General features: G+C 36.6%; 2 protein-coding genes across 5 annotated transcripts in view; one reads left to right on the top strand and one right to left on the bottom strand.

The window, feature by feature from the left end:
• The window catches only part of LOC111509205 (uncharacterized), a 64981-nt gene that overhangs the window by 30518 nt on the left and 20314 nt on the right, over positions 1-14149 (top strand). The window lies entirely within an intron of this gene.
• LOC141486399 (uncharacterized) lies at positions 11127-13982 on the bottom strand. 2 transcript variants are annotated; one of them, XM_074184279.1, is made up of 2 exons: positions 13778-13982; positions 11127-13714 (listed from the first exon to the last, which is right to left on the bottom strand). In XM_074184279.1, exons 1-2 carry the CDS (start codon positions 13927-13929, stop codon positions 13009-13011), a joined length of 858 nt encoding a protein of 285 aa, XP_074040380.1. In that variant the 5' UTR covers positions 13930-13982; the 3' UTR covers positions 11127-13008. Both variants share the same exon structure in this region, with proteins under 2 accessions (XP_074040380.1, XP_074040381.1).

Here is a 14149-nt window from a genome sequence, read left to right as displayed (position 1 = left end):
GTAGACGAATATATCTGCAGCAGTTAGCAATTGGTAGAGTGTTATTCAGTTCGTAATAGAAGGAAGACGGTGAGTGTATTTGTCTGTTGGAAATTGTTTATATTTTCATATATATTTTCATCATGTCCGTTTCAAAAGTAGACTTGAATAAAATTAATAATTTGATTGTACAGGAGGTTGAAATACTAGAGCAAAAGGCCTTATCATCATTGCCAATTGATGAAGTGTACATAATTAAAAATATGTCAACTTATTCTACACGATTTGGTAAATCAATTTTATTAACTTTGCAAGATGTGAGCAATGATAAATTATTTAAAACATGGCTACCAAAACGTATTTCGTTGCAATTCAGTGATGACGATATATCTTGTATCAACTCATCAGGTGGTAAATATACGATGATGTATTTAGGACAGAGCCAACAAAGTTTTGCTGGCATGAAAACGCGATCTCTAGTCAAATTCAATATGATTGAATAATAGTAATAATTTATAGTGAATTTCTTTAGGTCATAGCTTACAAAGTTTTTTTTGGTGTGAAAACGATAACTCTAGTCAAATTCAATATGATTGAATAATAATAGTAATTATAATGAATTTCTTATTGTTTTATTAATATTCATATATTAGATGATAATTATATGGAAATATAAACATTACTAACTTAGTTGAATACACTCACTTTGTAACTACAAGTAAAATGGGAATGTGAGTATTATATCACTGAAAAATTGGAGGTTGCTTATTGTTTTTTTTTGTTCGATTTCAGTTCCACCATTTAAAGATGTGGATGCAGTACGCAAGTCAAGATTGGGTCGATATTGTAGATCTCAAATCATCGGTTCAACATTTGTCGTCTAAATTGAAGGTGTTGGGTGATGGAGCCGAACATGCAAGCGTTTATGATATGAGTGTATGCTATGATGAAAAACAAATCGAATTATGCCTTCGTGATGCTGAGAACTATTGGAGTGGTGCAGAAGTTTGCAACAAATTTTTGGATAATGAATTGGAATTGTGGCAACTTTGTGAGGTTATGATTGAACTGAACCTAAGAAGATTCCTGTATAGCCTCCAACCATACTTGCCAGAATGGATTATTCATCACTTTGAATTGAATGATGAAAATCGAGAGGAAATTGAAGATGGTCGCGAAAATGATGATTATGAGGAAGAAGTTATTTTAGATAGTCTGTATGTTCCTGTGAATCATAAATAATGTCAAATAAAAAACTTTGTATTATTTTCATGTTTTATTTATTTAAATCTGATGAAATACAATAGAAAATGATTACAAAACAATAAATATGATATAAAATACAATACATGATATAAGTCAGTTACAAATAAAAAAAAAGATCATAAAACAGTACATGATAGAGTGAAAAAAAGTGTCAATATCTGCTATGAACTGAACCATCCAATGCATTGTATGTTAAAACTGTATCATGCAAAATTAATGCATATACTTTAGTGTTGTCTGGAAACTTGGTCTTCCTCGTCTCAAACTCAATCTTTATATCAATAGTTGATGATTTTGTTGCATTCGGTTGATGGGAACAATCGATGACGAATAGTGGATTCTCTCTAAATTGTCCAATGTCCATCAGAGGTTCACTCATATCTTTATCATAATAACTTCGCTGGAAACTCTCAAAAGCATAATAAGCAGGAGCATCAAGTTTTTTATCGAAATTCAAATTCCAACGCTCATATGGATAAACTTCAGAATTCAAGTATACTCGAATACTATTGATATCAGCAGTTGTGAATTTTGTAATATCTTGTGTTCTATCTTCAGATGTGGTAGTACTTTGGAATGCGATGATGACAAAACGAGGAGTTTCCAATGCGTTAGTTGTTTTGATGGCCCATATGTCTGAAGAAGTCCCACGTAATGATGGTAGTTCATAGAGGTCCCACATACGATACGCCAACTTGATTTTGGCATTCAGACCGCTTTTGTTTATTCTACTCAAAAGTTTGAGCTTGTGTTTATCATCTGGTACAATATGCCTTATTTTCCATTCGATTTTATTTATTTCCAAATCAGCATCAACCTCACCTATATATGAGTTTTTGAATGATCGAGCGATAATCAAAATCAATTCCTGTTTGGCATTCAAGATACTTTTGTTGTAATCTTCAGCAAAACCCATCAAATATTTCAGTGGTAGTTTTCCACTAAAAACATGACTGTTTGTATCCAAGATATCTTGCTTCAATTGTGAAAGTCCCCAACCAGATGTCAATAATGTGTTAGCATGAGATTGTCCAAATGATATCATGGTTTTCATTGTAGATGTTATCCCAGGTTTTCTAACAACAGTCACTTGTTCACCTCCCATTTCATAACGAATTTCGTCAAAGAGAAATGCAATTGCATTATTCGAGAGATAGCATGTTTTCGCTACATCTTTGGGGGTGAATTTACCTTCTATGTAAATGAAGCTCTCGGCAATATCTAGTATAACATCTTGATTATTGATTGCAATTCTGATTTCATCCGAATTCCTGAATAGCGGTGATCCATAGGGCTTATATGTGTGCTCATGTAAACTTATGAGAGAATGATCGAGCACTGGTTCATTGAATATATTCAACTTTTCATTGTTTGTTTCGAGCACCATTGTTATTTTCTCACTTTCAATCCAATCGATTTCAAAAATTTAAGATCACTCACAGACAGAGCGTTATGTGCTAACTGTTTAGCATACACTTGTGGAATGAGCTTCTTTTTATGCACACCTTTCTTTTTGATAGTGCAACTCGTTTGGGATTGTTCAATGCGATTTTGTCTATTATAAATGAAACCCATAACAACAGTTATTCGATTTTCTTCAATTCCAAAATAATGAAAATCTCTTCTTCACTTCCAAAATCGATAAGGTTATTTTTTTCATCCAAAATACGCACTGTAATGTTGTGAATCAATTGACGACCTTCTGGACTGACAGGCATATATATAATACTGTGTGGTTCTTTAGTGAGATTGTAGCCAGGTTCAACATCAATATCGAATGAGAAAAGAATGTGGGATTCTTCACCATTTATATATGAACCAGATATTATATTGCAATCTAAGCGGATAAGTCTTACAGTTGTAATGTTTATTGGTAATGATGATTCATGTATCTGATTTGGTGGAAATATTTCATGAGCGAACCCCATCATTTCTGCTATTGAATTTGGATGTGTCAGATCAATTTCATATTTGGATCGCATTTCACATTTGAATGTATTATTATTGGCGTGTAGATAGAAAATATCATCTGCAACGACATCATTTGGTTTTTTATCATGAAACAATCTGAACATGATATGTTTCTGTATGACGGCATTGATCTCTTCTATTTCATAAGCACCACATGGAATTTCAATTGTCAACTTTTGGGGTATCGATGAGTTGTCATTACTGATTCTAAAACTAACTAAGTTATTAGCTTCAGTTATATTATTGATTGTATTGCACCCATAGAATCCCAAAAGTCCTAATCCATAACGACTGTTCCTATCCAATTCAATTGGTGGAAAAAAATCCGCACTCAAGACACTTGTCCCGACAGCTTGTAGCTCGAACTTTCGTGACATGACTGATGAATATTTTGAAACACATTTCAATTTATTATTGTACACAGCAACAGCACATTTGAGACAATTTACACTTTTTGGAAGGTGTTGTATTGTAATAAGTATCATTTTTATTGATACCAATATTCACATCCTCTATATTACAAATACAACACATAGATTTCCGAGGTATAGGACCGTCATTAACATCCGATTCTGAATTTTGATCGTGGTGGTGGTGCTCATAACAATATCTATGTTTCATTATATCGATGTCATCTTGCAGATGCTTAGGCAACTTTTCCCAAACATATGCAATCTCATGTGCAACACATGCAAGTATCACTTCCTTAGGCATATTTGCAAGCATCACTTTATCCATTTTTTTCAAGGTACCATATTTTGAAAACATTCTAAGTGAAAACCCCATTCCCTTGATAGCCTCCCGATCCAGTTTTGGTGTTGAATCCATTTTTATTTGGAAAATTATTTAGAGAGAAACTGCAAGCACAAGTGACCACAGAGAACTGTATTAAATTTCTGTTGTCGATCATAGTTATATTTGATTTTTACATTCGAACATTTTCGAAAGAATCGAGTCAATTCCAATGGTGGGGGTAGATCTCCAAAACTATCGAAATATGTGACTTCTTTCCCACATTTTTTATATGCCACCCAATGTGTTCCTGGTCCACTTATTCCATCTAAATTAACAATAGCTGTCTCGTTTTGTTTTGGACCTGAAGATGGTAATCTATCACGCATAAAAACACCACGAAAATGTGGAATTTTCATTTTTTGTGCATAATAACTGAGATCGAGATCAGTAAGAGGCCTCTGAGGTAGGGGTTCAATTAGTTTTTTGTTTTGTTTGTGGCTTTGTATGGTTTTAAATATAGTCCTAAACCTTTACGGTATGGTTTGAGATATATTCCACTTCCGCGTTTGCCTAATGCTACAGCCTCCATGGTTTTATTGTGACGATTGGCTTCCATTAAAGCCGCTCTGCTGGCTTTTGCCGAATTCACGGCCTTGGTAATACCAGCAGCGGCTCCCGCCAAACTTCCTAGTGCGGATAGTCCAGCAAAAATTGGTATCAATGGTAAAAGTCCACCGATCTTGGGAACAGGAATTATGCGTGGTGTGCGGATTTTCTTCTTTCCACCGGCAGCTTTAAGGTATTTACGTGCCGCCTGCAATGCCACAGTGATAGCTTTTTTGCTATTATTCGTCACAAATTGATTCCCACCAGCTTTCTTCAATACATTTCGCACTTTATGGACTATCCCAGCACCAAATGCAACTTTTTTAATTTTATTTTTCTTCGTTTGTTTCCTCTTACATTTTTTCTTATTGGTACTACAACCCATGCCCATATGTCTTTTCGCTTTCATAATGTTGGTGACAAGTAATGCAGCTGCTCTTTCCCCAATACTCGCGTCCTTCGATTTAACCCTATCCCAAGCGCTGTATTCAAGTTCTTTGTCGGCTAAATGTCTTGCTGCAAGATCGGATGGATGCTTAGAATATTGAATATCGTGTTTTTTTGCATTCAATATCTAATTTATTGATTCCAGGGTCGTTACGAGCTAAACGTTGTTTCAATTTTGTACCCGGTCCACAGTATTGATAACCTCCGGGTAGATGTAATTCGAAAGGAAGTTTGTTTATTAAATCATTAACAAAACCACAACCTCTTTTAATTTTACGATCACTTTCAATACGTCCGTATCGTTTGATGGTACACATTGAAATGAATAAGCTAATAACATTTATATAGTCTCCAACCACGGCACGATGCGCATTGTAAAACAGAAAGAAAAGTTTGCTGTAGATAATCTAGATGAGAAATTTGGTTGTGGATTGAATGGACAAAGGGTATTCAGACATGGTCCACTACTTCCATCATCAGTTCGAGGACTCATTATAGGACCTTCAAATTGTGGAAAGACGAATGCAATGATATCACTATTAACACATCCACAAGGACTGAGATTTAGAAATGTGTATCTCTATTCGAAATCACTCAATCAACCTAAATATCAGTACTTGCGAAGTGTTTTGGAACCTATAAAAGGATTAGGTTTTTATACATTCAGCAATAATGCAGAAATAGTGGAACCCTCCGACGCTAAGCCTAATTCTGTTTTCATTTTCGATGATGTGATATGTGAAAAGCAAGATATTATTAGATCATATTTCTGTATGGGACGTCATAAGGATGTTGATTGTTTTTATCTAGCACAGACATATTCACGGGTACCCAAACAGTTAGTGCGTGACAATACCAATTTCATTATAATGTTCAAACAAGATGAGACGAATTTACATCACATTTATTCAGATCATGTTTCACCCGATGTAACATTCAAACAATTCCAATTGATGTGTGTTAAATGCTGGGAGGACCAATATGGATTTCTAGTCATTGATAAGGATAGAAAAATAGATGAAGGTAGATATCGCAAAGGATTCGATAGTTTTATATACCCATGATCTTGTTTTTGGAACTTATTCGATCACTGAATATTGTAGTGGTCACTTCACCAACGAATTAAGCTTTAATTCAAAAAAAAGGGCATTATGAATACAAAAAAAGATCCTGAAAATAAAAACAATGAAATAAATTTGAAACGTCAACTAGTAGAGACAACAGAAGCTGTCAGGCAGAAATTCAACTCTATCAAGAATGATAATATTGAAAATCGTACGACACTTGAAAGATTGTATGAGCCCATAATGAAACCATTGAATGTTTTATCATCAAACGCTACTTCTAAATCACCAGTGTTATCACCAAATCATGGAACTGTTCAATCTACTTCAAATTATCCCATGAGTACTCCAATAGGAAGAAAACAATCTTTTGGTAGTGTATCATCTGTGAATAGTGACACGATCACACTTCAAGACGATATGAGAACAACTCTATTCGAAACACCATCATCGTCCCACATCGATTCCTCGGATCCTGACATCTCACCTGTTATGAATGAAAGTGGTGAAGATGTTTTGATGGAACATTTGAATAATATAAAATCTAGAAATCCAGCATATGATGGAACATTTGGCGTACGTATGGATCCAATTACACAAAAGCTGAAAATGGGAAGTCTAGTGGTGAATTTCAAAGATGGAAACATTTCATTTTGGGATGCTAATAAAGTGAAAAAATATGAATGCGCAGGTAGTCCAGAATTGTATGATATGATTTTTTTGAAGAATCCACAAGATGTTGATAATGAAGAAACTCGTCAAATATATTCCAAAATATTGAAAATAACGAATGCTCCATATAAACAATATCATCTGAAGAATGGTTTTAAAAATACAAATTCTAAAAAATTTCGTGAAGTTATCAAACCTCTATTAGACTCACGACAATATCCAATAAGAAGTAGAAGTAAAATTGGTGGAGCACTCAAACGAGTGAAAATGGAGAAAATATATAATTCTAAACCTGTGAATTATGTGTACTGGAATTCACCGAAAGAGTTAGTTGCTCGCCTACGACTATTGGTAGCTTCAAAGTCAGCCGGACATACCGGACATGATAATGAAATAATTTCAATAATTGAAGAATTACGTGAAGAAGGTATAATATATTAACATATTCACATATAATGATCACTGTCACATCATCATTCAATGCAGTAACATTATCACCTTTTCTCTTTAATCATATTGAAATAGAATGACTAATGAAATAAGTGATGTCAAACGACAAGTTGTTAATGAATTACATAAACCTGCAAGACGTAATTTTCGTAGAAGAATAACCACCATCAAAGGTTTTGCAGATCTATGGCAAATAGATTTAGCTGAACTGCAACCTTATGCAAAAAGTAATGAAGGATACCGATATATACTTGTAGTGATAGATTGTTACTCCAAATATCTGTGGACTGTAGCAGTTAAAGATAAAACAGGTAGTACAGTAACTAATGCAATGAAACATGTACTGAAAGAAGCCAAATACTCCCCCAAACACATACAAAGCGATCAAGGGAAAGAATTTTTCAATAAAAGCTTCTCATCTCTCATGCGAGAATATAATATCAATCATTATTCAACATTTAGCACAAAGAAGGCAGCTATAGCAGAAAGAGTGATTCGTACAATAAAGGCATGGCTCTACAAGGAATTTTCGATGAGAGGTCACCACAAATGGCTTGATATTCTTCCAATTATAACTAGTAGATATAATAATAAAGTTCATCGTACAATAGGTATGGCACCCATCAATGTTGATTCAACAACAAAATTAAAATTCAAGGGTATCAATGGAATTGGAGGAAGACAAAGTAAACCCAAATTCCAATTAAATGATATTGTACGTATAAGTAAATACAAACATATTTTTGAAAAGTCTTACACTGCGAATTTTACCACGGAGCTATTCAAGATTGTTAAAATTAATAAAACCATCCCAACGACTTATAATCTTGAAGATATGAATGAACAGCCGATTAGAGGATGTTTTTACGAAGAAGAGTTATTACGAACCGAGAATCCTGACGTATATCTGATTGAGAAGGTGTTGAAGAGAAGAAAAAATAAAGTATATGTAAAGTGGTTAGGCCTTCCTAGCGAACAAAATTCTTGGATTGATGAATCAAATATGGTTTAAATGTATATAATAGTGACTTTTATGAATAAAGTAATATTAAAGTTCATTATTGTTTTCATTTCAATTATAAGTATGTGAACTGAAAAATATTGCAGCGGTAAACATTGCCCCAGCCATTCGGAATGTTCTGTGTATACCAAACCAAATTAATTGTATACTCCATTCCCGCTTATATTTTTCAACTCACGATATTGAAAACACATTATCATTCCCAAAACTAATCGCCGTCACTTTGAAATGCAGTATCCAACTCTTTTTGCCAATTATCTCTCACTGATAATGCTGTCTCATAAAGCTTAGTCGACTCCTCAAGCTCAGCCTGAGCTTGCATTCTCGAACGTTGATGGAATTGCTTATCTTTACCAATTTTTGAACGGAGTTCATCAGCATCTTTAGACATTCTAGCCAATTCAACCTTCGCTAATGCAATCTTGGCATCTAATGCTTCAAGAGTTTCATTATTAGCATTAATAGCTCGCTCACTCTTTTCAAGTTCAGCAATAGTCATCTGTGCCTTTACAAGACGGCATTTTGCTTTCCTTTTCATTTCCCCAAACCGATGGAGGGGACTGAAAGAAGATAGCGGTTCAGCTTTCAAATCACTCTTCATTTCTTTAGGAGTACCTTTTGGCTTCCTCTTCGATCTGTCACTTTTCGTTGCGGGTTTTTTCTGTCGCACAACACTTTTGGATTCTTTCTTTTCTTTAAAGTCAGTGACAATCGATGAAGATGCCTTAGTAACCTTCCTCTTGATTGTTCTAGATTTCTTATCAACACCAAGAGGAAGGGTAGATGAAGAGTGTTTGAGTGATGATAATTGCGAAACGATCGGATTTTCAATAATAATTTGCTCATTTGGTTCTGGCACATCTGCAAAGTTAACGAAGTCGTTAATATCAAAATCATTTATCGAATCTTGACTCGATAAATGTAATACTGGAATATTTTCAAAATCAGTCTGATCGATATCAACAAGTGGTGAACCATCTTCAGCAATCAATAGCGGCATAGAGCTCATGATTATTAAGGTCTGAGGAATGATATGTGATAGCAATAGAATGTGGATAGGAAAGGTGATGATGTTACTGAGACCTCACCATTTATAGAAGAAAATAAACTAGCGCATGCGCTCTTTCATCAACTGGCACATGCGCTCTCTCACTAAACTATTCACGCATGTAACAATCTTTGTCATTTAAGAGGAAAACTTTGTGTTGCATGCATGTATTTTTAAATGTTAGAAAATAATACAAATAAATTCAAAATATATATATATATTAATAATAGAGGACAATAACGATAATAAAAAATGAAAAATGTTAATATGTCTCTGTGGATGTGGAACGTTCTTTGACTCTATTCCTCAATAGTTGTTGCTCGTGCGTCAAACACCAACATTGAAAAAAATGGATTCTCCTATTGGGGTAGAGTTGACCAACCTTCTCACACAGATCCCAAGTACTTCTACATGCATTGCATACATGATTCCAACAATTCATGGAATATGTATCACAACGCAAACAACGTTGCAGTGGAGTTGGAACGGCAGCACAGGTACCACAAATATTTCTACAGATACCTATATTGTTAAATATTATAGGTTCGGAACACTTCAGACACTGTAACTGTTGTTGACGATAATCCGATTTTGTTCGCTTCGGTGGATGAGAAGGAGGCGATAGTTGAATCCGCAACACGCAATCACTACACATACCAGTACATGGATTGATTGAATCCTTAGGTCTACTTATTTGACAAAAGTAGCACACAATAGCCCCTGCAATCATCATTGGGTAGACACACACTTTTGGTTTTTCATTCCACTCTTTTGGAAACGGCATTTTACTAATTCGATTAGAAATATTAAGAGATGACTTACAGAAACTCTGAATGCTCTCTCCTATACCTACGATCTCTATTTATACAAATCAACATCATGTGGAAGTATAGTGGGATAACTTCTCCTACTATTCCACTCTAAACGAGTCAAGTGGGAGTCGCATCACCTCCTATATAAGTTGACTTGCAAACCTAGAGTTCATTCATTCACTCTCTACAACTGTGAGCAAACAACAACAAGATGAATTCTGCAAAAATAAATGCTGCATTAAATAGAATAGCTGCTGTTGATGAAAACAATTGGATAGACGAATCAGATGATGAGGATGTCAATGTTCCGCTAGAGGAAGTAATAGTTGAAGCAGAAGATGTTGGAGTCGATGAAGATGAGATAGACGAAGTTGAAAACGAGGCCAACCAAAGCGACGAAGATGATGACGTGATGGAGTTTGAGAGGGTCATGGATGAAGAAGGAGATGATGAAGGGATAGAAGCTGACACAACTGAAGGTGATGGTGCTATGAGGATCGGTATGCGAACACTCAATGTCAGTGAGACACTGGAAGATCCCTTGGATTTGTATTGTGCATTGGATGCATACGTATTGATCAGCACAATAGATGGAGAGAACAAAAAACTATGTTGGTGCTGCTTTCGGTTTTATTCGCATAGAAACAATAATGGAGGGTGGTATGCCCATGTCAACACCCACAACACTGTCTCAATTATGGAAATGGGACAGAATTGGTGTGAAGCTTGCGAGAGGCCACTAACAAACTTCACCCGAGTATCTACATGTATTATATGTAATAATGTCCAACCTGTGGCACAATAACCGTGGACCTACTGGTCAAAAAAAACAACAGCCCTTTTCAGGGCTACATTATTCACACAAACAGTAGTTAGTTGTATTAGTATTCATAGATTATGTGACAAATGAATACTTTGACTAATAAAAGTCTAAGTTGGAAATTTGTTAGTCTTTGAATATCTATACATTATATGACAAATAAATTACTATTTGTTAGTCTTTGAATATCTATACATTATATGACAAATAAATTACTACTTTGACTGAAAAGTCGAAATTTGGAATTTGATAGTCATTGAATATCTATGCATATGATGAGTACTACTTTAAATGAAAGTTGAAGTTGGCATTTGTCAATCATTCATATGCATATAATGATGAATACTTTCACATACATATATTTCGTTTGAGATTATAATGTTAACATAATGTTAACAATGGTATGAATCTGTTTCTGTTTGAAAGTATAATGGTAGCTCTGAAAAGAGCTATTTTTTTTATTGTTTCAGTCTTTAATTGTAGCCCTGAAAAGGGCTGTTATTTTTTTATTAATCCATGCAATGATATGGACTAACGCTCCTCATCATCAGAAACAATAATTATGGTATCGTCATCTGAATCAGATGATATACTAATGATATCATCCTCATAGTAGTCATCTGAATCAGATGATATACTCATGATGTCGTCGTCGTCATAATCAGCTGAATCAGATGATATACTAATCACATCATCCGCATTATTATCGTCAACAGCATCTATGTCGTCCTGAATACCTTGTTCCACTCGTTCTGCGAAATCATCAGGAAGATCATAGATTCGCTGCAGAAATTGAGCGAAGGTTGTACTCAAATGATCAGACGTTGAATCTATTTCATGTACTTGGATGGGTCCTGTACTCGACATTGTGGAAGAATGATATAGAACTGGGATTGTTGCTATATTTATATTGGAAGAAATGAAATGGAGGGGGTGAAATGTAGAACAGTGTTTGAGATTCGAAAACATCAAGAATGAAACTCTGAGCGATTATTAGGAGAAATTCTAGTGATTATTATGGAAAAAAAACTAATAAGAGGGAGAGGAAGGGAGGAAGACACTGCCCCAGCCTCGCAGTGCCTCGTGTACACCAACCAAAAAGTGTGTACTCCGTGGAAGGAAAGGAAAGGAAATGATGGACGAGTAGATGATTATATGTCATCATCGGAATTGAGGACATCATCATCGATTAGGATTGGGGATGGCGGAGGACTATCCTCGATGAGGATAGGGGATGGTGGAGGACGTCTAACGTCAAGCTCGTCATCAGCATCATCACCAGAGTCGTCGTCGTCATCATCGTCGTCGTCGCTACTCATTGGGACAATGTCATCATAAGCAGGGTCCCACCATCCGTCAGGATCTGGATATTCCGAGTCATCCAAGTGTCCTTCGTCACTGCCAGTGACATGTTGAACTTGCATCCTGATGTCGTGATCCCGGTATTCGTATGGCGGACTGTGGGGTTCCGTGGTGGAAGAGACTACCTGTACCTGGCTGTTATCCCAGTAATTGAAGTTGTACCCCTGATCCGGGCAGCTATAGGGTTCGGAGGTTGAATCGGGTTCCATCTCGATGCTAGCTGATCAACTGAATGTTTCATCAGATGATTTCTACTTTTATACTTTCGAGAGGGAGTGGGAGAGGAGTGGAACATTGAGTAGGGGTAAATTGTAGTGTGACATAAGACATATTCAATGAGTAGGGGTAAATTGCAAAGTGACATAAGACATATTCAATGAAAGAGATACTTGAATGGATAAAATACAAATGAAATATACTTGTCGATTTCACTATGAAACATGTCTATTTTTTATTTTTTAAATTTTCTTCACATGAAATTATTTACAAGTGATTAGAGGACACAAAAATTGATGTGAGGTATTTGTCTAGAAGAACTTGGAATTGAAATAAAAAAAATAATAATAATAATAAGAGGAAGTGAAGAAAAATGCTCCAACCATCGCATTGTTCAATGTGTACCAAACCAAAAAACAGTGTACACCCTTTATTTCACTTCCTTTTCCTTTATTCAATATAAACTTAACAAATATAAACTTAAAACTACCATAATTAAATACTCCTAACTAACCTAAAACTAATCTTATATTTACACTTCATCTACAAAAAGAGTGTCCATAACTGTCACTATTTTTTTTGTACAGCTTTATCGAAGAGGTCTCTGCTTTACACCTTTCCTGCAGAGATGCATAATTCCGATCTATTTCGGCCATTTCCTTTTGGATTTCCCTCCGTCGGTTATCCATTTCAGCCATTTGTCGCTTCATGGTAACCAACGCGGCCTCGCTAGATCGGGCAGCTCGTTCTGCTTTCTTGCATCTCTGCAGAAAAACACTCATCTTTTCACTAACCTCTCCGATAGGCTGTGGCACCAACACCTCAGGATCCGCCGGTGTCGCTGGCAGCGGTGGTAGTCGCGTCACCAACGGCGACAATATCACCAACTCCGGAGAAGGACTCCTCGGAATTTCCACTGCTGCTGGTGCTGCTGCTGGTGTGGAGGCCCTCTTACGAGAGGTCGAAAAACTACCTGCATAAGGATTAGTCCTATTGCAAGTAGCTCGGTACTTTGAAATAGGACCAACCTTTGCTGCAGGTCGTTGGCAAACCTTCTTCACAGCCCTGACTTCCTCCTCCTCCTCGAATAAGTCAGGGCTAGAAGATCTGCACCTAACTCGCGAACGCGAAGTGGTTGGCTGGTCAACCGTCACCGCTCTCGAAGATGCTGCCTCCTCCTGGTCAGCGGACACCGGCAGAATAGACGCCACAGCATTATTCACCTCCTGTGTATTGGTTGCCATTCTGAAAAAGAAGAAATAATACAAAGTTAGTTGATATAAAAAATAACATTCCTAATTTACTTACTCAAATATCAAGTTGGTCGTTGGAACGTACTGCCTTGTTGTGGAGTGGACTGCTCTCGATGAGATGACTTCTCGAACTGAATGTTGTGGAGTGCTCTCCGGAGGGTATCGACTTCGATGCGTGAGCGGTGGGAAAATGGTGGGAGCGCACATGCGCGATGAGGGTAGGGGTGTACATGCGCAAATGTTGGGAGTCGGGGGGCGGGGCTTCGCGGAGGGGAGTGGCGGGGCCTCGGAAAGGGGGCGGGGCTTCGGAAAGGGGCGGGGTATCCGAAAAGTTGGTGGCGACGGGGGGGGGGGGGCGTGGCCCTAACGGGCCACGCCCACTGCCTGGGCTCCGCCCAGGTGGGTGGGGCCTCCGGCCCCAGATAGG

The sequence above is a fragment of the Leptinotarsa decemlineata genome, unplaced genomic scaffold (genome assembly GCF_025532065.1).
Source record: "Leptinotarsa decemlineata unplaced genomic scaffold, Ldec_3_MD MMD2_tig00026354_RagTag_RagTag, whole genome shotgun sequence".
Lineage (NCBI taxonomy): Eukaryota > Metazoa > Arthropoda > Insecta > Coleoptera > Chrysomelidae > Leptinotarsa > Leptinotarsa decemlineata.
This window is presented reverse-complemented; position numbering and strand designations above follow the sequence as displayed.

Coding starts and splice junctions, on each gene's coding strand:
- LOC141486399 (XM_074184279.1), bottom strand. CDS start 13,929: ATGTGCGCTCCCACCATTTTCCCACCGCTCACGCATCGAAGTCGATAC. Junction 13,715..13,777: donor ACGACCAACTTGATATTTGA/GTAAGTAAATTA, acceptor CTTCTTTTTCAG/AATGGCAACCAATACACAGG.